The 23590-nt window shown below is 45.0% G+C and overlaps 1 protein-coding gene across 2 annotated transcripts; it reads left to right on the top strand.

Annotated features, from left to right (window-relative positions):
- Window positions 1-2342: 2342 nt before the first annotated feature.
- hrh2a (histamine receptor H2a) lies at window positions 2343-15114 on the top strand. 2 transcript variants are annotated; one of them, XM_053428989.1, is made up of 5 exons: window positions 2343-2464; window positions 10802-12331; window positions 12531-12702; window positions 13358-13526; window positions 14552-15114. In XM_053428989.1, exons 2-4 carry the CDS (start codon window positions 11326-11328, stop codon window positions 13365-13367), a joined length of 1188 nt encoding a protein of 395 aa, XP_053284964.1. In that variant the 5' UTR covers window positions 2343-2464; window positions 10802-11325; the 3' UTR covers window positions 13368-13526; window positions 14552-15114. The 2 variants fall into 2 exon arrangements, with proteins under 2 accessions (XP_053284964.1, XP_053284965.1); XM_053428990.1 differs by lacking the exon at window positions 2343-2464 and adding an exon at window positions 5768-5861.
- The last annotated feature ends 8476 nt before the right edge of the window (window positions 15115-23590 follow it).

The following is a 23590-nucleotide window of genomic DNA, read 5'->3' as shown; positions in this document are numbered from 1 at the left end:
GTGTTGGCTTCAATGGGCAGAAAGGCACCAGAAGCTCAAGTAGCAGGAAGTGAAAAATGGGAAATGAGGAGGCGTCGATTTGATCCACAATTTGCTAATTTTTCACAAATTCTTTATAAGGCTGGTATTCCTATCTGAGAACATCAACACAACAAGCATCCGTATCAGCCTGAGCTTTTTTAAATATCACTGACTGCTTCCATGACTTTAATTATCAACCACACTTTTCTAACATCAAGTGGAACATATTTTTCTTATCTATAAAGACGCGGTCAGTCCTTAACCAGAGGGTCTGTAAGTAGCTATATACAGTAGACAAACTGTCTGTTTGTCTATATAGCTACTTAAAGACCCTCTGGTTAAAAGTCAGGTACAAAAAGCGATGCCACACATATAGAAAACAGATAGAAGCAGAGCTTCCGGTGATAAGAGCCAACGTAGGTGTCAAAGTGATGTAAACAAAAACATGTGATCCCGCTCTGCGCCTAAAACCTGCTGCGATTGGATCAAGCCAAGCAATTCTATTTCTGGTTGAGTGATGCAGAATTTGACAATTTTATCAAGTTCAACAATTTATCTTATTTTTTTTTGTTTTGTTGACACAAATGCATTTATTGGTTTAGAACTCCGTCGGTCAGTTTTTTCTCGACAAAGTATTTGCCCTCGCTGGCTTCATTCTCTCCAGTTGACGGGTCGGTTTGAATTTGAATTGACCGATTTCCTGCGGGTAACAAATGACTGAGTTCATTAGAGATGATGTCATTACTTTGTAAATCCAAAAGAGGGTGGTAGAGTCCTAAATCATTTTTCAAATTTTTGATTTACTCTCCTGGAATGACCTCAACTTATCATAGCGAGAGATGATGAATATTGTAAAAACACACTCTTGACCTAGACTGGCTACAATTAAACTTCACATATAAACAATTTATATTCAATAGCCAAAGGCATGTTAGCTGCCGCTGCCAACTGTCTAGTTCACACAGGGCCCCAGGGGCAGCAGAGCCATCAGCTATGGCCTCACAGAAGACTGAGGGTTGGCAGGTTTTCTCCACAACTCAGAAACATCAGAAGACATTCTGTTGTTATGGCAGCAAGAGGGGAGGCGTGTCAACACACTGTGAGTGTAATACTGACAAGCGAGGTGAGCCCAGACACGTTAACAAGTTCAGGGTGTGCATGTGACACTCAGACATTCAGACACAGAATTAATGGGCATTAGAAGGGGAGGGCGGGAGAAAGACAGGCAGATGAAGGAAGCAGGAGACGAGGACAGAACAAAGAAATGATAAAGAAAGATATGTTATCACGACGTGGAACCAGACCGGGGCATTGTCGCCGTGACTCACAAGGAGAAATCAGGGTGGAGCTAGAAGGTGTGTAGAAAGAGCTGATGTCAGATGGAGCAAAAGATGGAGCAACATACAGATGAGGGACTAAGAAGAGGCAGCAGGCAGAGGGGCGGTCGGGAGAGAAAAGGACTAAGAGAGACAAAGAAAGATTAAGATATGAACAAGGGCTCTGGAAACTGAGACAGAGCCAGAGACAGAATGAGAGCGATAAGGAAAAGGGAGGCGAAAAGGAACAAAAGGGATGAAAAGAGAAGTGATAATGACTTATGAATGTTAGCCTGAAGGCCAGACGATAAATTGAAGTTGGAAAGGAAAGAGAAGCCCCGATCGGGGGGGGGGGGCCTGCCAGGTCACATGAAAATAGATACACAGGCTGAGTAAAAGGCTGCGCCAGAAATAGAGATGGATTTATAACTCCTTGTGACCCATCGGGGTCACTGACATCACTCCTATCAAGCTGGGGCCAGTTCTCATAGATTTACCTCCAAAGCCATCCAGGCAGCCATCAGGAAAAACACTCAATTATTGAAGCGCAAACCGAGCGGAGGCATGAGTGTGTGCATGAGAAGAAAAAACCTTAAAAGACAAAAAAATAAATAAAAGATGCCTGCATGAAAAGCCATTCCCTCCCGCGTCTCTCCTCGCTACACACCAGACGTATTTGCCAGCAATTCCATTAGGCCTGAATGCAACTGGTTGCTTGGATTGTGCAGGTAATACTGGCCCCGTCTCCACAGGCCAGTGTTTGTTGAGTAGAACCCACTTTATCGCCGCCGCTGGCACATGCAAGTTCGACAGCACGATAAGAGAATGGAGGAGCTATTAAAATAATTTCAAAAGCAAATTACAAGCGAAGAGAAAGAGAAGAACAATAGGAGTCACACAGGGAGTGAAAGAAAAAGAGAGAGAGAGAGAGCTGTGTGAGTCAGAGGAGCTCCCTCTCTCTTTCTCTCTCTCTCTCTCTCCTCTCTTTCCCACACACTCACACACACTCATTAGACACACAAACAGACACACACACACTTGGCGAGCGAGACTGTTTCTGTCGTCACTCTGAGAGCAGAGCAGAGCGGCGGGGGAAGTCGTCACACAAGGAGAGAAGCAGCCCCGAGGTGAGTTGATCAATTCTTACTTTACGTACGTTAAAAAAACATATAGAATATGTTTTACCTTTGCATGAGTTGTGCGTGTGTAACCATTGGCGGTACAGCTGTACATTTGGGGGGTGTGAGCATCTTTTAACTCGACTCCAACGACTGATTTAGTGATGCACATTTCAGCAGCCAAGCAAGAATATTACAGAGAATTTAAGTTATTAAATATTTTTCAAATAATCGATAAGCCCTGGAATTTACATTTATGAAATTTTACTTTAATTCTCTTCAATCATGCAGTCGTCAGTATCAGCTTTTGTTGCATCTTTTTATAAGTCAAGGATGTGGTAAAGAAGTGTCTGTCTGTGTCTGTGAGTGGACCTGTTTGTGTGTGCGTGTGTATATTTGATTGTGCGTGTTTGAGTGTCCGTGTTTGAGTGTGCGTGTTTGAGTGTGCGTGTTTGAGTGTGCGTGTTTGCGTGTGCGTGCACTGTGAGGCTCAAAAAATCTAAAGTTGCCTCTCTGAATTTCTTTCTGGTTTTGAATTTGTGTTATAATTTAACCCAGACACATTTGTGTGTGGTTGTGGAGAGAGTCCAGAGTCTGATCCGGAGTCTGCTGCGAGCATGTCAACTATGCACAATGACAAATATACAAAGGGGTCATTTAATCAGTCCAGAAAATGAGGAAGTGAGATTATTTTTTCTGTGTTTGTGCGTGGGCATGTGCGTGTCTGCGTGTGTGTATGTGACATTTTGGTGAAGTGAGGACAGGTTGAGACTTGGTTTAAGGGTTAGAATTAGGTCAGGGTTTAGGCATTTAGTGTGGATGGTTAAGGTCAGTGTAAGGGCCCAGGGAATGCATTATGTCAAGGAGTGTCCTCATTAAGAAGAAGTACAAACGTGTGTGTGTGCATGTGTGTGCGTGCGTGCTGGTGTGCGTGTGTGTGTGTGTGTCTGTGTGTGTGTGTGTGTGCGTGTGTGTGTATAATGAAACTAATTTGTCTTTTGCTTCAGTTCTTTCTTATCTTCTAGTTCTACATTTTAACTTCACCTTTCCACTATCTCACATTAACACAAATAATATCTTGTTTCCTCATTTCACACACTAGAAGAGTGTATCAAGTATTTAGGGTGTGATGCTGTTAATGAAGATCCCTCACACATCTTGATATAATGACAATACTCGCCACTCTACTTGAGCTATGAGATGGAAAATCTGTCCAATGGTAAAAATAAGTAATTCCTAACGTTGTTATTCATTTATGCATCAGATTCAATACCCGAAAAATATACAAAATTATCCTTGTGATGTTTTTTTGGGGGGGGGGATTTGGCCTGGCTGAACAAAATGCCGTTATAGGTCAGTGAAGTTATTATCATCTTTTTATACATTCAGCTTTCACTGCTGCAGCCTTGCTTTTCTGTCGGTTGAAGGAGTTTACCTGGACAAGAACACCTTCAATCACAAGACGTGAAGGGAATATCCTCTATAGGTGGTAAATGGACATTAAAGACCATTAAAATGTCGCAGGTCATGATTTAAACCTCGTCATCTGGGAGAATTAACCCAGCCACCTCACACAGAGAATCTGCAACGTCTGTATCAGCAGACCCAGCCGCTAGTGTGCAGACAGGATGTGGTTAGGTGTCACGACTCGGTCAGGGAACCGTGTGAGCAGTTCCCAAAAGTGCAACTGTGAGATACGACAGGAAAAGTGTTGATTGTGTGTTTTTTACAACACAACACTCTCTGTGTCTGTACAAATAAGCGCTTCTTAGGTCGAGGTGTGGTTGGGAGCTTTGATTTGTTGACATAACAGAGAGTGTGGCGAGGCTGACATATTGAGGGCAATCCATGAGACCATGTGACCTTAACTTGTGTGTCACAGCGACGCACGCTGTTCGCGTCTATACATATTTTATGTGTCTGATCCCCCTGTCTGCGGACGTGTCTGCCGCTCAGTGTGTGAGTGTGAGTGTGTGTGTGTGTGTGTGTGTGCGCGAGTGTGTGTCTGTGTTGCTTTCACGCTTTGTCAAGATTCCACAGCTTCCCTCCGCTGAGGACACACAGCGGTTACCAAGCAACCTCCATCCCAGACCACTTCCCTCTCGATCCAGTGTCTCTGTGGGTCTCTCTGTCAAGGACAAAAGCAAAGACAAACAGGAAGACTTGCACACACCCACGCGCACACACATTCATATCCACCCAGAGCCCCCCCCCCCTGCACACACACACACACGTATCTACCCAGAACCCCCCACACACACACCCATACTCGCAGACCTCGGCACATTCACAAAAATGCAGACAGCTATAGATTATTTCTGCAAGAGGAAGTGGACGAGCCAAGTGTTCACTGCTCAATTGAATTAGAAGAGAACAAATGAAGCATTCAAAGGTCTGATTGCATTAGGTCGCTCTGAAACTGCTTTCAACAACTGTCTGCTTTCTCAGTGTCGCAGTCGCCGCTAAATACGTGTGTATTGACCCCGATCCCAGTTTAAGATCCCCTGCTTTACCTCCACCTGTGGACATCTGTGATAAAAAGAGCCCCAGCTTCTAAATACCTGTAAGAATTCCACTCTCACATTTTCATTTGTCTGATATGTGGACACATTGCGGCAGGATCGCAGAGAGGAGGGATCTGGTTTGGTTTGGTGCGTCAGCTTCGGACCAACAGGTGGCAGGTGCACCGACTGAGGACAGAAGGAATGCATGAAAGAGAGAATGAGTGAATGAAGGAGTGTATTTCAAGTATCCTGACAAGTCTGCGGCAACCAAATAAAAAGGTTAGCTTCCCACCTGCCGGCAATTCAGGGCTCATCTCAATATTTCTGTGACTTGAGAGCGAAGCATCACCTCATTTCCCCGACTCCGCGTAAACATCTACAAATACATATCTTTGAATTTGCGTCAATACGCAAGATTACTGTGATTTACCAACGGCGCTGAATAAGAGCAGAGATTACTCATCTGTTTCGTAAAAGACACATCTGGCGGGTAAAACAAAAAGAGTTGCAGGACGAGAACTTGCCATTGAGACCATCTCTCAATTCAGACAGCGGGTCCCAGCTAAGAGGCAAATCACCTCATTACTCATCTCTGAGCTCCGACCAGCTCTTTTCTGCCTGCGCTTCAATCTCAATACCCAAATAAGGCTCTTTGCACCCAGCCATTGACCGACTAATAGAGGATCTGCATGGGGCAAAATTAAGCCCATTTGCATCTCTTTGTGCCGGGAGATCGGACACAATGAGAGGAAGCTATCGAGGAGCTCCTCAAAGTTAATCACCTGTTGCATCCCTGTCATGTCCACCAGGTGCTCCGTGTCACCTCAGATGTTCAGATCAACGGGTGCTGGGGGAAAAAACCTGTGAAACACTGTCCTCAAAACCCCAAAGCCACGAAACAGGTTTGTCCTGCAGAAAATCCCTGAAAGTAGAGCAACCTTCACATCCTGTGGACAACACGGTACTCAGCACTCTTCACAGTCCTCAAAATCCATTAGCAAGACACAGTATTTGTCAGTTTGTGTGGAACTGGGGTCATGCACGGCCATTAGTGTTTGTTTTGTAAACAAAACCACTGTATTCCACCGACTTTTTCCATCATGATGAGACCCTGACAGCATTAAACAATAACTGAGACATCAACATGCGGTAATTTCCTTAATGAGAAAAGATGACACTAAGATCAGAAATTATTTTTCATTTATAAAAATTTTATTTATAAAACTCACTCACACATACACACAAAAACAACAGACGCAGTAAGAATCTAATTTAGGGTTTTCATGGCTTCAAGGCTAGTGTGGTTAACAACTGTCCTTTCTAACTAAAAGTCATTTATTATGCTTTCATCTGACCGACTCCCTCTATTCCGACAAAAACATCATGTGTCCCTTGGTAATTTTGGCCACTTTCCCCCCCTCTCTTGTCCAGAGTGACCACTTACAGCTCAAACTACATATAAACTCTTTCTATCACTAACACACACACACAGTGCGCACACCTGTCTCGCCCTGTACAAGCTATCAATCATAGATAGTCATTCTTCAACTGTGTCATCGACAAGCCTCCTCCATCACTCACTCTCTCTCTGTCCTTCTTTGTCTCTCTCTTTTCTCGTCTCCGCTCACACACACACACACACACACACACACACACACACAGAGAGGCACGTGACCAATTCTTTGAACGTTAAAAAACTACACACAAAAACATAACCTGCCTCCCTACTGCACGCTGAAATCTGATCGTCTGATGATGTAGCACCACATGAATGAAACTCGTAACATTGTTAAACCAGACCTGGCTGTAGGACACTGGTACACAGTGAGGTGGAAAGAACATCACTGGTTTACAGTTGGACCAACTTTAAATAGAGAGAAAAAAGTGAGTGGGAAGTTTTGTAGTGAGAGAGGCCCTAGGAAGTCAAACACGAAGCTGTCTCTTTAAAGGAGACATATTATACCCATTTGACCACAGTTGATATGGTTCCTTGGGGTCTTAATGAAATGTCAGTAACATATTTTGGTCAAAATACCACAAGGATAATTTAAAACAGCACCTTTTTACCCTGTCTAAAACAGCCCTCCTCAGATTGACCTGTTTTGAGTGCCCTGCCCCCCTCACCCCCGGTGAGCCTGGCTGCGAGAGCCCCAGCTCCCCAGCGCAGCCCCGCAGTGGGAGCAGTGGGAGCAGTGGGAGCTCTAGCTGGCGCAGCAGCAGCATCCTTCCACACTGTTGAGTCAACGTTTAGAGGTGTCTCGGGGGTCCCTTGTTTATGCAGCCACTTAAATGTCTGACAGGTAGCAGCAGCGCGTTAGCTCCCCGGCTAGCGTTAGCTTGCGAGGTAACCGGGCCGGTGGAGCCCGGCTAGCATTAGCTCGCGAGGTAACCGGGCCGGTGGAGCCCGGCTAGCGTTAGCTTGCGAGGTAACCGGGCCGGTGGAGCCCGGCTAGCATTAGCTCGCGAGGTAACCGGGCCGGTGGAGCCCGGCTAGCGTTAGCTCGCGAGGTAACCGGGCCGGTGGAGCCCGGCTAGAGTAAGCTCGCTCATCCAAGGCCATGTAGCGAGACTCCCTACATGGGCATGGTGTGACTATGACGTTTATTTCGGTCGTAATCCCACTCGACCCACTCTAGCGTATCGTTTCTGAAATAGAGGAACCACAACAAATCGCGGGAGTTGTTTTTTCCAGAGTTTTTGGGACGGTAGACATGCCAGATACCCAAATTAACGTGTAGAAGCACTACAAAAGTGGAATATTCATAATATGTCCCCTTTAATGCTCATGACTGGAGGTTACCTAAAGTGACTTTACCCTTGATGCCACATTACTTGAACTGTTAATGACAGCGGATTAATATTATCTATTAGCATCGACAAAGGGACATAGCTTCACTGTTTGCAGATAAAGATCCAGTCTCACTGAAAGGCAGTAGCCCAGTTGGCTAAAGTTTGTTTTGGTGCATTTAACATTTAAGCATTATCCACATTAAAGCACACATCTTTATTATCATACACATTTCAGGAAAGGATAGTTGAATATAGTCTCTCTGTGAATCTTCTGGTTAATCAAATCCACAGGCAGCATATAATATAGAAAATGAAAGTCTCTTTGTCAGTGGATACTCTCCTCGTCTCTCTTTCTGATTGACTCATCTTGTCCGAGTCAGACTCCACAGGAACTCATCTTTCCGAGACTTAATAGTTCAAAACAAATTAACACAAATCCGATTTAAAAGCAACTTGCTGAAGTTTGAATGAAATGTTCATTCATGAGCAGACAAAATTAACACTGCGGCCCGACAAGTGCACTCGTATCCAGTCCACATGGGTGTCTTAGCTTATATACACAGATGCAGTAACACTCACTATCGTTTTCCATTAGGAACGACTAATGAGAAGATTGTGAAAGAACACAGATGGTCAGAAACAACGTGGCCCACTTGCACATTACCGATGTTGTATTAACTGCACGGCTGCATCACGTGTACTCAACAGTTGGAATGAAGTGCAGTTTGTACTGCGAGACGACTCGTTTGCATGTGTTAAGGAAATGTCTTGTGCTTCTCGATGAGTGAGGGGGCAGGGTTGTATATTAATGTGGTTTTATTAAAAGACGAATGTTTATGCAAAAATAAACACAGGAAACAAATATGGATGTGGTCTCACACAAATTAGCTGCAACATGGGAAAAGGAACAAATGCATTTAGCAGAGGGCAGATAACAGTGTGTGACCGCACATGCACACACACAAACACACATGCACTTGTATACATTAAGTCCCAGGGTTGAGACAAGGTTGTCCTGTGACCATATGTGGAAATTCCTCGCCGACCCGAGTTGGATCCATGCCAAACTTCATTCCAACTGATATGGTTGTGTGTGTGCGCGTGTTTGTGCGTGTGTGTGTGTGTGTGCATGTGTCAGTGAGAGAGACAGATTTTGATGATGAAAACAGTAAGAACATGTGGCCTCGGAGTCGGACTCGCTCTAACGTGCACAGGACGAGGCGTCGCGAGCATTTGAGAGCTGCACTTCATACGTTAGTGGCTTTGCTATCAGTGTTTGCTCTGGACATAGTTCAAAGCAGCGAGGCTGTGACAGAAATGTGTCCACAGAATAAAATAACTGAAGATTGGAAGAGTTTAAAGATTAGAGCCAGGGGGGGGGGGGGGGGCTAGGTTACCTGGACCTCGATTTAATCAAAACCCGTATCTCTCCTTCCGGCTTCCTTTTCGTTGTATCTTCTTCTGTCACTCTTTCTTGCCGTCTTCCAGTGAAGCTGGGGATTCCATCTCCTGACATCTCTCCCTCTCCTTGAGGTGATAAGTGAGTGGCTCTGGACCAAGTCTGGCAAACGTCCCGACATCCATTACAGTGTTAGAAAATAGACGAGCAAACATTACCACCCACCCACTGACGCAAGCGCATGTTTTCCACTCTTTGACTTATCAGGTAGTTCTCCTCATTCCACCAGGCACACATTGAGAGCCCGTGATAATACTGAATGAGTTCACAGAGGACACACCGCACTGTGACTCTGTCGACAAGGACTGTGTACGACACAAACGTTTGAACAGTATGGATCAAAGATTGAAGTATTTCATGAGAAAAACGTACGTTACAAACAAGTCTTTTTACATATTCACGGATCGTTATTGTTTTCAATATTCTCTGGTCATATTTGAGTGAACAGTTCTCACCATCCAAACCTACTCAGCATTTATGCAAAATACGGCTGCTATGAAACAAATGAACATTATAAATAACAGCATTAGAAAACTCTGTTCTAGCCCTTATAACCATAGATAAACTCATATGTCATGCACGATATTTATAATGTGGGAACTATTACTATGGTGGTCCGTCTTGGCTTCTTTCCATCATAGATCATGCGAGCAAGAATGTTTGTTGTAGTTAGGGTTTGGCAAGTGGTGACTATGGTTGTGGTTAGATTTAGTCTCCAGGAAATCAATGCAAGTCAATGTAATGTCCTCTGAAGTCATGGAGATGTGTCTGTGCGCGTTTTGTGTGTTTAAGTACTTGGATTTATACAAAGCAGGGAAAATGTAGAAACCAATACATAAATGTGAAGTTATATTAATTCATATTCAAATATATTAACTTTTTCGTGAGACTATTAAAGTCTTGAAGAAGGAATAACACAATCTTTATCTTACAAATCAAAAGATGAACTTATGAGTGATTAAACACACACCTGCTCAACTCAATACACGCTTGTCTTCTATGGCTACATCCTTATTTGGTGTGGTATGACCACAAGCTTATGGTGGTTGTGAAAAAAAAAACAAAAAAACTTCATGAGTCAATAAACTGACTTATAACGTCAAACATAAATCAAGAGCTTTCTTGTTCCAAAAGCAGTTTTTTGTACAACTGCTTCCACAAACTGAGTCATTCTGTCATCAGTCACTAATTTATTAGTTTTATCAGCTCTCACAGATCTGGCTCCTGAATAACTTTTTCCTGTTTTAATTTAATTTCCTTTTATTTTCCAGCTCATGAGAGTTTATCCAGTAATATTTTGGACACGGTTCATCACTATAATCTATCATTTAATCTAATGTATTAATCCAAAAGGAAACACAAAGGCCACATTTAATCTGTAGACAGCTCATGAATCTAAACACAAAACGCAAAACACACGAGAATTTATCAAGGATATTTTTTTCTTTTTTTAACCAGAAGTTGTAGCCTAACAGTTTTAAAGTTAAAAGTATAAAACTAAAGAGGTCTGTGTTGTTAGATGTATTTATAGCTTTGCAATATGTCAACTTGTAGAAAAAAAAAATGTATGACCACCTGTGTTTCTCCTTTCAGTCCACTAGGTGTCCCCACAGCCATAGAAGATGGTATCGAGGCCAGGGTGATGACATGGACCACTATGAATCAGCCCCTCTCACAGGAAGCTGATCGACAGCCATCGCTGACGTTTCATCAGCACGGCGCTGATCCTCAGTCCTCGGTGGCAGCAATAAATAATTGTCAAGAGAGCGAGAACTGGTGGAGTTGAGTGACGGGCGAGTTGAAAGCCATGGTTTGTAGAGTCAAGGCCAAACAGGAACAGACAGCAGTGAAGTAAATTATTGTCTAGGACAGAAGAGACTGAAAGATCACACATGGATGGGATCTTATGTCCTGTATGACCATGGAGACATTGAGACAACGCTACACATGGCAGCACAGAAACCCTCTGAGTGAAGGTTATATATGAGCTTAAGGCCTATTATGTGGATTCCTCCTCTGTGAAAAGTACGACCTCTTATCTTATGTCAAGCTGAGAAGAAAACCCAAAGCTCTGGTCATGACGTCATCTCAGCGTCTCCAGTGAAGCTCCAGCTACAATGTGGTCCAAGGTGGTGCTGGGCGTCACCCTGTCCCTCCTCATCCTCCTGACCATCAGCGGGAACGTGCTGGTGTGCCTGGCCGTCTGCGCCTCCCGACGCCTCCGCTCCCTCACCAACTGCTTCATCGTGTCGCTGGCTGTGACCGACCTGCTGCTGGGCGTCCTGGTGCTCCCCTTCTCCGCCCTGCTCCAGCTCAACGACGAGTGGCCGCTCGGCCCCGTCCTCTGCAACTTCTACATCTCCATGGACGTCATGCTGTGCACCGCCTCCATCCTCACGCTCCTGGCCATCAGCGTGGACCGCTACCTGGCCGTGACCATGCCCCTCAGGCACGCCTCGCTGGTGCTGCCGTGGAGAGTTGGGGTGGCCATGGCCAGTGTGTGGACGGTGTCGGTGGCCGTGTCCTTCTTGCCCATTCACATGGGCTGGAACACAGTTAATGGGACCGTGCAGAACCGTGGACCCTGGGCTGCGGAGAACAAATGTCGCTTTGAGCTGAACAGACCCTACGCACTGACTGACTCTCTTCTCACGTTCTTCCTGCCTCTGGTGGCTATGTGCTGGACCTACCTCCAAATACTCCGCATTGCACGGGCACAGGCCAAGCGCATCATCAGCGCCCGACCCACTTGGATCACGCACTACAACAGCAGGAACAATTCCTCCAGCAGCACCACAGTGGTGGCCAGTGTTACGGCGGTGGCTCTGCGGGAACACAAGGCCACAGTGACGCTGGCTGTGGTCATAGGGGCTTTCGTTGTGTGCTGGCTGCCTTATTTCATCCTGTTCACAGTGCTGGGCCTAAAGGAGCACCCAGACCCGAGCTCAGTCTCAGCATATTCCCCTGTGGTGTGGCTGGGTTACACCAACTCAGCCCTCAACCCTATCCTCTATGGAGCCCTCAACAGGGACTTCAGGTCAGCATATGCCCACCTACTGAGATGTCGATGCCCTATTTACAGTGGATGGAGGAGCCGCCAGCCGTCTCCCACTATCACAGCAGGTAAAGATTTAACCAGAGATTTACGTATGCGTTATATTAATGTTGAGCTTAATATAAGTGGAGTTCAAGAACTGGTTTAATCGAAGAGTAGACATGTATTTCATGTCCGACATAATAGTGAAACCAGTGTGATTTGATCCTATGTTCTCATCCGCAGTATGTTGAGTTTTTACTTTTTTTTTCGTCCTCTCCATCTTAGGCAGGGAGCAGCTCACAGAGGTGACGCTGCTGTGCGGCCACACTCCCTCCACGTGCGGAGCAGGTCTAACAGATCAAAGCTTCATGCTTCAAGAAATGAACAGCAGGACAAACACAGCTACTATCCAGATTGCAAATGGCACTACTGCCACAGATGTCAATGGCAAAGAAAGGTGAACTGTCAGCCACCATGTACCATGTCCGCAAGGCAGAGAGTGGAATGCAAACAAACCATCATATAAAATGAAGAGACTCGGAGACCGTATCTTCCAACAGTCCCTTTATGAAACCAAATGTAAAGATCATGATTTTATTTGGATCTGCACCAAATTTCATAAATATCAGTCTCCTAAATATGCCTGATTATTTTCATCAAGATCCATCTTGCATTGTTAGATTAAATGGGAAAATAAAAAGTTCACCGGATCACTGATCTGGATCCGCACCAGAATTTCATGGGTTCTTGCCTGACCCAAACCACATCAGTCCACCAAGTTTCATATAAATGCATCCAGTGGTTTTTGCGTAGTTCTTCCAACCAACAGACAGACGGAATAAAACTGCTTCAGAAAATGTTGCTTCATATTGAAATTGTGTTACAAATGCTCGGAAACACGTATTTCGCTCCACTGAGGCACATGCTGTAAACTGAAAAACACCAGAAACAGGCACTGATGGATGCCTTAGACTGCTTGGATGTGACTCCTCATACTCAGTGTGTAGTTGCACTGAATTATAAATTGTATATTCTCTCTGTTTCACTACAAAACACAGAATCCTATGAGTCGCACAAACACAAACGCGTCTTCTCTCATCTCTTATGCTCAGGTCGTCCTGAGCCTGTGCTGGTGAGGTGGCTGCTGTGGCTGCAACACAGAACCAGAGGAGGATAAAACTAAAAAAACACCAAACAGACACAAGGACGGACCAAGAGAAGATTTACAGCCCCACTATTTGGAAGCTTTCAGTGCAACAGCAGAAGAACACAACACACCAGGTAAGTACATAAACACAAACATCGCCACACACCAGATACACACCACGTCTGCCCGGCGACAAATGAACTGTGACACCCAGATCCTAGCAGTGACATCCACGGTGCATCAGGCCATATGGCAACATGCACATCAGGCCAAGAAATCTAGGAGACACATTTTCCACTTTCACATCCTGCCCTTGTTTCTTTGTTCACGTTTTTACCAAAAGTAGAAATACCTCATTTAGCTTATTATGTATGTTCAGTAAGAAGGTATTAGTTTAAGCAATAAAAAGTACAGCAGACGTTCTGTTCTGTTTCACTATCACTACACGGCGAAGGCGGCTCCACAGCTCTGTAGCATTCGGCACAAAAATCCATCCTGAGCCGACACACAATTATCTGTTCATTTATGTGGCGCGTGCGTGTATATATTTCATCACACGACACAAAATTCATCATGTCAACTAAGCAGAGTCGTAAGAGCTGAGAGAAAATGCACCAGATATTCGTCATGTCTTTGCAAAAAGGAGAAATCCCCTCTCCACCGAGAGGAAGGAAACATTACGTCTAACTTTACGACGTTATCAAGAATCAGGGAAGTATTTCTTTGGAGTTAATAGTGAAGTCAGTGAGCGAAAAGGAGAATTTACTGCTAACCATGTTTTATTGTGAACCTTAAAAAAGCCTCTTGAAATATTTGTTTCAGTGTCGCACTTGCTTCTACATTAACCAAATCATTAAAAGTTTATCGTTTCCGCATTTTGGTGTATCTGTTTCTTTAGCAGCAAAAACTATCAATTGTAATTTATGGGATTTGGGGGTTTTAAAAACAGTATTAGCCTAGAACATAACTTTTAACTCCTCTATTACCAATACTACGATTATACCATATACGTGAATGCTGATACTACTAACTAAACTCCAAACCAAGAGTACAGGACCTAATCTACACACAAAACAATGATAAAGTGAACGATTATTTTCTGAACAGGGAGAAAAACTTTTGATCCCCTTCATGTCTGTGTGTCTCTCTCTGTTACTAGTCACTGTGGCCACCCGGTGGAAACCAAAGCAGGAGAGAATCGGCCACCAGCAGCTCCACACCTCAGTGGAAAGAATCAGCGGCTCAGATACAGCCGGACTCGATCCGTCCAGGACCGGAAGAACCGAGATGACGTGGGAACAGACACATACTCCATTACAGCCACTGTGGCCAGTGTACCAGCCCTGGAAGACTGAGACCAGATCAGTTGACTCGCCGCTCATCAATCTCATGAACTACAATTAGTTTAACTGACTCAAGAGTGCTCCCCAGTGGAAACACAAAGCATCACAGCGTTGACAAAGCAAACAGACTTCTAATTAAACAAATGGGTGTTTCACAAAATCAGATGACGGAAAGGGAGCAAGTGATGAATGGACATTTTGAATGTGTTTAAAATCTATGACATTTCAATGCTGAGCATATGTCAGGCTAATGCCTTGCGTCGGTTTTGAAGAACGTAGCTGCCTCCAGAGTTTGACTTTACTGTTGCTCATTCAATGACATGAAGCTGCAAATGTACTGTATATATTGTATCATACTATAAAATGTCTGAGACTTGAACTGTTCCTCAAAAAATGTCCATATTGTACAAATAAAGAGGAGCTTACACGGGGAATGTAACATTTGCAACCATGTTATGAAGGTATTAAAAAGGGGCCGTGTATGATCAGGGTTTGTTGGATGATGCAGTGAACAGTCTGTACAGTACAAGTACATTGGAAACCCTTCATCACAGCTGTCACCACACATTGCTTCAAACTAGTGCCACTTTAACCTTTTCCATACTTCAAGCCATTTCCTTTGAGGACTGACATAGAAGGGGATATAAAAATATACATCAATGCCCGGTACCAGCTGGAAACAAGTGATGGGAGGAGTTGTACAACCTGCTAAACCACCACACAAATACATTTGTATTCACAGCAATTACATACATGCTGAGTCAATTGTTGTTTGAGGATCTTTTTAATCTTTTATATTTTACTTATCCATTGTAGTTTATAGTTGAAAATGGATATTTTACATTTCATTGCATATCATTTAGCTGAAGTCTTTATCCAAAGCGATTACAATAAGTGCATTTAAGCAATGGGGTACAAACCCAGAGCATCAAGTACATGAGCTTCAAAAAAGCCAAACTACCATCTCTCTTTAGCCTACAGTGGAAGATGTGTAGCCTTTCTGCTGTCCTGATGTCAATGGGGAGCTTGTTCCACCATTTGGGAGCCAGGACAGCAAAGAGCCATTTTGCATGGCTAGCTGTCCCTCGCAGTGAGGAGGCAGCAAGCCGATTGGCCGATGCAGAGTGGATTGGACGGGCTGGGGTGTAACGTTTGACCATGTCTTGGATGTCGACTGGACCCGATCCATTCACAGCTCGGTACGCAAGTAGTAGTGTCTTCACGAGGATGCAGGATCTTGCGGTGTTGGGATTATTTCTCCACCTTCATGTCAGTTCTAAGAAAAGCAGCCTTACAGAGCATCACAGTGAGTAGCTACCCTAGGTTAGGGTTAGAAGTTGGAGGTTGTTATGACCCATTAGGAAGTTTGTTTACTTTTGGGTTGACGTGTAGCATTAAGCGTAGAGTGAAGTTGTTTGGAAAGACTGACATCGCACATGGTTTGGTGAGGTTTTCTCCCTTTTTAGTGGACCCCTTGACACACACACACACACACACACACACACACACACACACACACACACACACACACACACACACACACACACACACACACACACACACACACACACACACACACACACACACACACACACACACACCTGAGGGACTGCGGAACGAGAAGGCAGAGGACAGGTGTTGTCCCAACAAACCTCTGGTCAAGACACGACTCTGGAGACGGTAACTAACCCAGAGCATGGACTCTTCCATTTACTCTGCATAGGGACAATTCCCACTCACTTATGAACTGAATCCATAAGACAGCATCTGAGCTCAGAGCCTGGTGATGCCAAACAGACCTTATAGTGGTTACCGGGCGCAGTCAGGAAGTTTGGCTGAAAAGCGTGAGTAACCCATAAACTCCAGATGTAGTCTGCCTGCACATAGGCAAGTGAGGTATATGATACAATGCATATACGGCAGGGGCTGAGCTCAATGTTACTACATAAGACAAATCAACCAATTATACTAATCTAAACCTATTTAATCAACACATTGCCATATCTACTCTAACATTCAACTAGTTCCATTTCTGTCTGCTATCGGAGGTAACACATTTCCAGAGAGATTACACAGTAAAATATAAGGGATAATATACACAGTTCTAGTTCTAGAGACTCTTTAAGCATCAAATCATTCTATAGCTAATGGTAATACAGTTGGCTCAGAAACGACTCAGCTCTCTCAAAGGCTCAGAGCAGCAACTAGCAGGGAGAACTGCTCCACCATTCACACACACCATAGAGACTCAAAGATGTATGAACATCAGAGCTTAGAAAAGCCAGGAGACCAAACCCTAAATCATATGAGGCGGAGGCGGAGCTGTGGTGATGAGAACGTGCCAAAGCCGCCACAGCTGCTCAAAGTACACTTGTATGAACATGACTGGATGATGAAGCCAAACAGCTGATTTGACTGGGACTTCATGAAGCACCTTCTTCTGCAGTAAAGCTTAATTTCTGTGTAAAGCTAATATGAGAGCATCAACAGAGTAGAGGTACAGCCCCATTATACTTCTGTCCACTGAATATTCATCTTCCATTCGCTTCTAGTGAAGTCCACATAATGAACAATCATGCATTTCCAGTTGTAGGTGCACTCATTAGCCAGCAATGGCAGATTCACATGTCAGAGTTCAACTTTGTTCGGATTTCAGCGAGTGGTGTGGTCAGTCGTCCAACAGAAGCACCGACGCCCCCTGGTGATGATCCACCATGGTTTGGTAAATTATTAGAACTGAAAATGGTTGCACCACTGTCACAGAGTTTGTTACATTTACAGTCTGACATTTCTCTTAACCAAAAGGTTAATTATAACCCCAATCGGGAAAGGGACATCTCCATGTCTTTTGATGCTGCATGCAGAGCTATTTCATGTGAGCTTAGGATTTTTTGGGCACTTTGGCTTTTATTGTTAGACAGAATCTAAGCATGAATGTTTGCAATGGGTCGGGTCGGACCGAACCTGCAGTTGCTGCCGAGGACTCATGCCTCAGTTACATGGGGGGGGGTCGGATTAACCAAGTGAGCTATCGGGCCTGGTGACTCATCTCTCCAGCAAGTAAAGCCGAATCGTAGACCTATGCAGAGAAGGGATTCCACAGTGAGTAACTTTGAAAGACATCCAATGGAGCTAGACTCAGTTTCGACCGATGTCATACATTCCTGCACAGAAAAAAAAAAAGGCTGACGATTTTGTCCGCACAACATTTTTTGTAACATTAGAAAGGGAATAAGTCTTTCCATGCATGGAAATGTGGGTATTGTATTTAAATACAGAGTGACAAAACCAAATTAAGTGCCTTTAAAAGGCTTTTATAAATCTGCCTCAGTGTGAAGAAAGTGACGACAGACGCAGTAAATATCTCATTTAGGGTTTTCATGGCTTCAAGGCTAGTGTGGTTAACAACTGTCCTTTCTAACTAAAAGTCATTTATTATGCTTTCATCTGACCGACTCCCTCTATTCCGACAAAAACATCATGTGTCCCTTGGTAATTTTGGCCACTTTCTTTCTCCCCCCCTCTCTTTTCCAGAGTGACCACTTACAGCTCAAACTACATGAAAACCATTAATCACTGCTTCTTTAACATCAGCTTAATGCAGGGGGGGAAAACACAACATATAAACTCTCTTTCTATCACTAACACACACACAGTGCACACACCCGTCTCGCTCTGTATAAGCTATCAATCATAGATATTGTCATTATTCAACTGTGTCATCGACAAGCCTCCTCCCTCACTCTCTCTCTCTCTCTCTGTCCTTCTTTGTCTCTCTCTTTCTCTCTTTTTCTTTCTCTCCATTCTCTCGCTCACACACACACCCTAGGAAAAAGAGAGAATCGTGAATCATAAATCATATGAATGCCATCGAAAAACTGCTCAGCGCTATGAGAAAGAGAGATGATTGATAGACGCGAGAGGCTGAGGCGAAAGCGAAGAAGATGGACAGAAGGTTGTAACCGGCAACACCGAGGTCAGAAACAGCAGTTCAGGGGTCAGACGTATCGGAGGAGGCGCAATATGGCCGAGGAGACAGTGAGAAAACGAGGGGAGGGTGGGGGGGGGCAGAGGGAGGGAGGGAGCAAATGGTTGAAGGGGAAGGGAGAGAGGAGGAGGAGGAGGAGGGTGTGGGGGGTTGCTGCCACAGTGAGGCTAAAGCCATAACTCATCTTTTATTAAAAATAATGAAAAAAACTTAATGAGTTAATAATATCTAGAGAAAGAGATGGGGTGTGAGACAGAGATGGAGGAAGGGACAGGAGGAAGGGAGGAAAGGAAGGAGGAGGAGAAGAAGAAGGGAAACAAGGATACGGAGAGAGTGAGAAAACAGCGCGGGTAGAAAAACAGATACAGGGTCAGCGCGTGTCTTCCTTTTCGAGTGTTTTGGTCATTTTCTCCCAGTTTTTCAAAGTTCACAGAAGATCCATCAAACCGGCAGCGACATTCAGGGAGATCCCCCTGTTCCTGCCGACCCAGGTCCCAGAGCCTGCGTGGTAATTAAAGGCACTTAACAACCAATTAACAGTGATGAGCTAAATTAGCAGGATGTTGTCTCCTTTGACTCGGCTAGTGCATTATCAGTGTATTGAAACAGTGTAGAACAAACCTCAGTGGCCCACGTTTGCATGTAGGCAAATGACGGATTAATTACTATTAAAACATCAGCATCTTAATGAGCCTGGAAACAATTAGAGCGGTCGTTAGCGTGAGGAGAGCGGCTGAGAGCAGGAGGAGGCGGGAGTGAGCGCCAGCGAGAGAGAAATCTTCATTGGGAGGCAATACTGATTAAATGGACGTATGGTCGCACTCATCGCCCAATATCCACGGACTTATTAAATACATGACATCACCATTTGTCTTTTCCACCATCAAGCTACTTTTCTCCTGCCATTATCTTTCCCCTTCTTCTCCGGCTTCCCCCAACTCTCTGCCTTTGTCTTCGCCGCTCATAAAAATCCTTTTTCTTTCTCCTCCATTCCTTTCTCCACTTTCTGCTTTTTTAACTCCCATTTCTTCCTTCCCTCCTTCACGCTAGAGGGGCACAGTCCTGTGAAGGAATTTAATATGCAACTTTTATATGAGAAACCAATCGCATACGTCTGGGTCTATTGGGCTCGCAATCTATCGGCCCGGACGGCTAATGCAATAGAGAGAGCTGGGGCTATTTATCACACGGGGAGCTATCTTTCCCTCTCTCCCTCTCTCTCTCCCACTCTGCCCTCGCTCGCTCTGTCTTTATTCAAGCCCAGATTCCTGGCTGCCACTAAATCAGGCCAACTATGAGCTATGGCTGCCCAGAGGGCATCTCCTCTTTTATAGGGGGATTTGGATTCTGTATCTACTGGTTCCTCAGTGGTCGTTGAGACTGTGCTAACGGAAGCTATAAACATTCAACAAACAAAGGCAACAACTTAAACGTCCCTCCGTCCCCACTGCAATGATCACGAACACGCAGCGATATATGGAGGAGGGAGGAAGCATAAACCTGATGAATAAGCTATCAGTGGCATTTACAAAGATACAGCACAGATTTGTTTGTGAGCTTGTCTTCAGACAGAGATGCAGACCCCATACACACAGATTTGCACAGACAAACTGTAGCCTATAAACATAAAACGCCATTACAGTAATAGGTATATGCTGTACTCACACTATAATAGGATACTAATAGGCTGCGATTCACATGCAGCAGCAGCACAAGTTGCAAAGTTTCCAGCTGGAAGAAAATGAAAGCTGCAGTTTGCCGAGGACGCTGCCCACCTGCAGCAATTAAAATGCCTCAGAAAACCAAATTCATTTCAACAAATTAGCCACATTAGTGGCCACTGTGTAATCGCTGATGGCAATTAATAAGAAATTAGTCACAATCAGCCCTATATTAACATCTCACCCAGGGGCCGCGGCTGGAAATTAATAACCGGAGATTCATCTCTCTTACTGTCTTTCTGGCTCTCTCCCTGACACACACACATGCACGCACACACACACACACACACCTATGCCCACCTATATTGTTCATGAATCACCTCGAAGACACAGATTTTTTTTTCTACGTGGATCATCTCATATGATCCACAATCTGCTCATGTCAGCGAGCCAGCTTCCTCTTTACTAGGGTGTGAAAACCCCCTGAAAGACATTAGTGTGTCGCTGTGTGTGTGTATTTTCTCACATGTGTATGCACAACTAGCACATGTGGAACAATTTGTGGATACATTATATATATATATACATATATATAAATAAAGGGCGAGATACAGTACACAATATCTGCGTGGCATGTACTGTATAACTGTACATGTGTTTCTGTTGTTGTTGCTGTGTTTGTGAGTACAAAGGTGCTACCCCAATGGGGAGGGGGCATCGGCGGAGACTGGGCCCGCCTCTAGGGGTCCTCACACCAATCATCAAAGCACACCAAGAATCAATTAACACCAGTGGGAGGGGGCAGAGGGTACAACACTACACAGACCTAGACCTGAACGCACGTGCACACGCTGTCCACATGCACACTGCCCACACACATGGTACTGTCTGAGGAGATATCCATCAGCTCACACATAGTGCGATATGCCAATGTGTGTGTGTGTGAGTGTGTGTCTTTGAGTGTGTGTCCATGTCCCGGTGTGCCCCGGTCTCTCATGGTGTGAGGTTGGGGAACAGATTGGGGGTCAGCAGGGGGGTCAGGCCAGGGTCACCCCCATCTGAGCTGCGTGTGTGTGATACTGTATGTCGATGGGTGTGTGGTTTGTGTGTCTGTGTGTGCGTCCGTGCGTGTGTGCAGTAAAGCCTAAACGCCACTTCCAGGGCTCGCTGGCAGGCTGAAGTGAATAAGATGGATGGTGTTGATTCATACCACGAATTCATTGTTGCTCCTGAATCCATAGAGAATAAATAAATCCACGGGAAATTATGAAGCAAGGGACCAAAATGAGTATCTCACATTTCATATTCTTCCTTCACTCTTTCCTCCCTGTGTCTCTCTATCTCTCTCTCCGGCCCTCTCTCCCTTTGTCTCTCTCTGGTGAGCGGGGGGACAGCTGCTGGCTACATGAAAACCATTCATCACGGCATCTTTATCATAAAATTATTGACAGACAGGAGGACGAGGGGCAATATCGGCTGCATCTTACGAGGTTGAACACAGAGAGGAGTCGCCCGTCTGCGGCAACATGAGAACTTGAATCAAGTCACAACGAAAAGACGAACCCGGTGGTGAGAGAGTGACACAAAGACGAACAGAGAAAATGAGACATATCTGCTGCCAGAGACAAAGAACAGTCAAATAAAGTGATCAAAGAGTGTCTATCATTTCCCCATGAACGTTCCACTGAGAAACCCCACCTCTCTCCTCTTCCTCTTCCTCTCTCTCTCTCTACACATCACCGTCTCCATCTGTTAGCCCGATGCACTCGTCCGTCCACTACCTCCCCCCCCCCCTTCCTAGAGTTCTCTCCTCCTCTGCTCCTCTCTGGCCTTCCTTACCCTGAGGGAAGTAAGGTGATCTCCCCGTGCTGGTGTAAGTGACTGGTATTAGTCTCCTTCTCTGTCTGTCTGTTTGATCCCAGCACTAATGACTCCACTGGGACTGGGGTCTGATAATGGGAAATCAATATAGAGGATAGCGCTGTGGAGTGGCCTCACTTAGCTCTCGCTCTTTCACGCCTCAAAGCAAAGTGCCCCTGTGTATCCGAGGAGGGGTGGTGTGTGTGTGTGTGTGTGTGTGTGTGTGTGTGTAGGAAATGTGTGCGTGTGATAGAAATCTGTTTGTGTGTGTGTGTAGGGAGCTGCATTTAAATACAGGCCTCTAGCTGGGAGCATGTAAGCGTGCAAAGCAAAACTTTTTATTTTCCATGTTTTCCAGTCAAACAAAAGATTAGTTGAAGGTTCTGTGAGAAATTATTTTTTAACTATAGAATATTGTTGACTTAAGAACATTAAGTTAAAGTAGATAAAGTCAATAGAGAGTTGACATTTTCTGGGGGTCATCCTGCGCTAATATACATATGTGGCTGTGTAGATGTGAGTGTGTCTAATCGGGGCCTGGGGCAGGACAGGTGGGGCTGGTGGCATGAGGCTGGTGCCCCCCCCTCCACCCTGAGGGGCCAGAAGGCCCAGCGAAGCAGGGGGCTGGAGTGGGCGCCTTTGCCAGGCAGCAGAGCACTGTGGCTGGTGGCAGCTGGTCCTCTGTCCCTCCCTCCCCTCCTCCCCTGCATTAGCACCCCGCAGGCAGGCAACAGGAGGGGTGAGGAGGTCAAGAGGCAGGAGAGGACGGGTGGAACGGCGGCGACATGCACGATAATCGGCTTTTATGAAGCGGAGAGGACCCAGACGGGAAAACACAGCTCTGACACAATGCAACTGAATACAAGCAGTAATGAATTAACACATTAGCGCCACTACCAGGGGCATTGAGGAGCACTCAGCTGCTCTTAAACACAAACCCACACTGGCACACACACACACACACACACACATTAATCAGTCATAAGTCATTAAAGCAATAAAGCACACTCTCTTATTATTTACATCAGTCACTCTGTCGACAGCAGATCACGCTGAAAGGCGTCTAAAAACTTTTACTTAGCCCTCCGAATAGAACCGACAGAGGTTAAGTCTCCAAAGTGCAGCCACACACACACACACATGGAGACGAGTCAGTGCTCTGGGAATCCTCCTCTCCAAACTCAAGCCATGTGCTCAATTATCATCAGCCCCAAATGATCCCCCCATTAATGCTTTAACTCTTTCTCTCACATCTCAATCTTAGCCATCCATCCATCCTGGCTTTTTTCTCTCTCTCTTTTTTTTGCTCCCCGCTCTCCGTCCATCCCTGTAATTCACGTCGGTGC

The sequence above is a fragment of the Pleuronectes platessa genome, chromosome 8 (genome assembly GCF_947347685.1).
Source record: "Pleuronectes platessa chromosome 8, fPlePla1.1, whole genome shotgun sequence".
Lineage (NCBI taxonomy): Eukaryota > Metazoa > Chordata > Actinopteri > Pleuronectiformes > Pleuronectidae > Pleuronectes > Pleuronectes platessa.
The sequence above is the reverse complement of the archived record's forward strand: the minus strand, read 5'-3'. Positions and strand labels throughout refer to the sequence as shown.

Excerpts from the sequence above, each read along its gene's own strand:
- hrh2a (XM_053428989.1), top strand. The coding sequence starts at position 11,326 with ATGTGGTCCAAGGTGGTGCTGGGCGTCACCCTGTCCCTCCTCATCCTC. Across the intron at positions 12,332-12,530 it reads GTCTCCCACTATCACAGCAG|GCAGGGAGCAGCTCACAGAG; the intron begins GTAAAGATTTAA and ends TCTCCATCTTAG.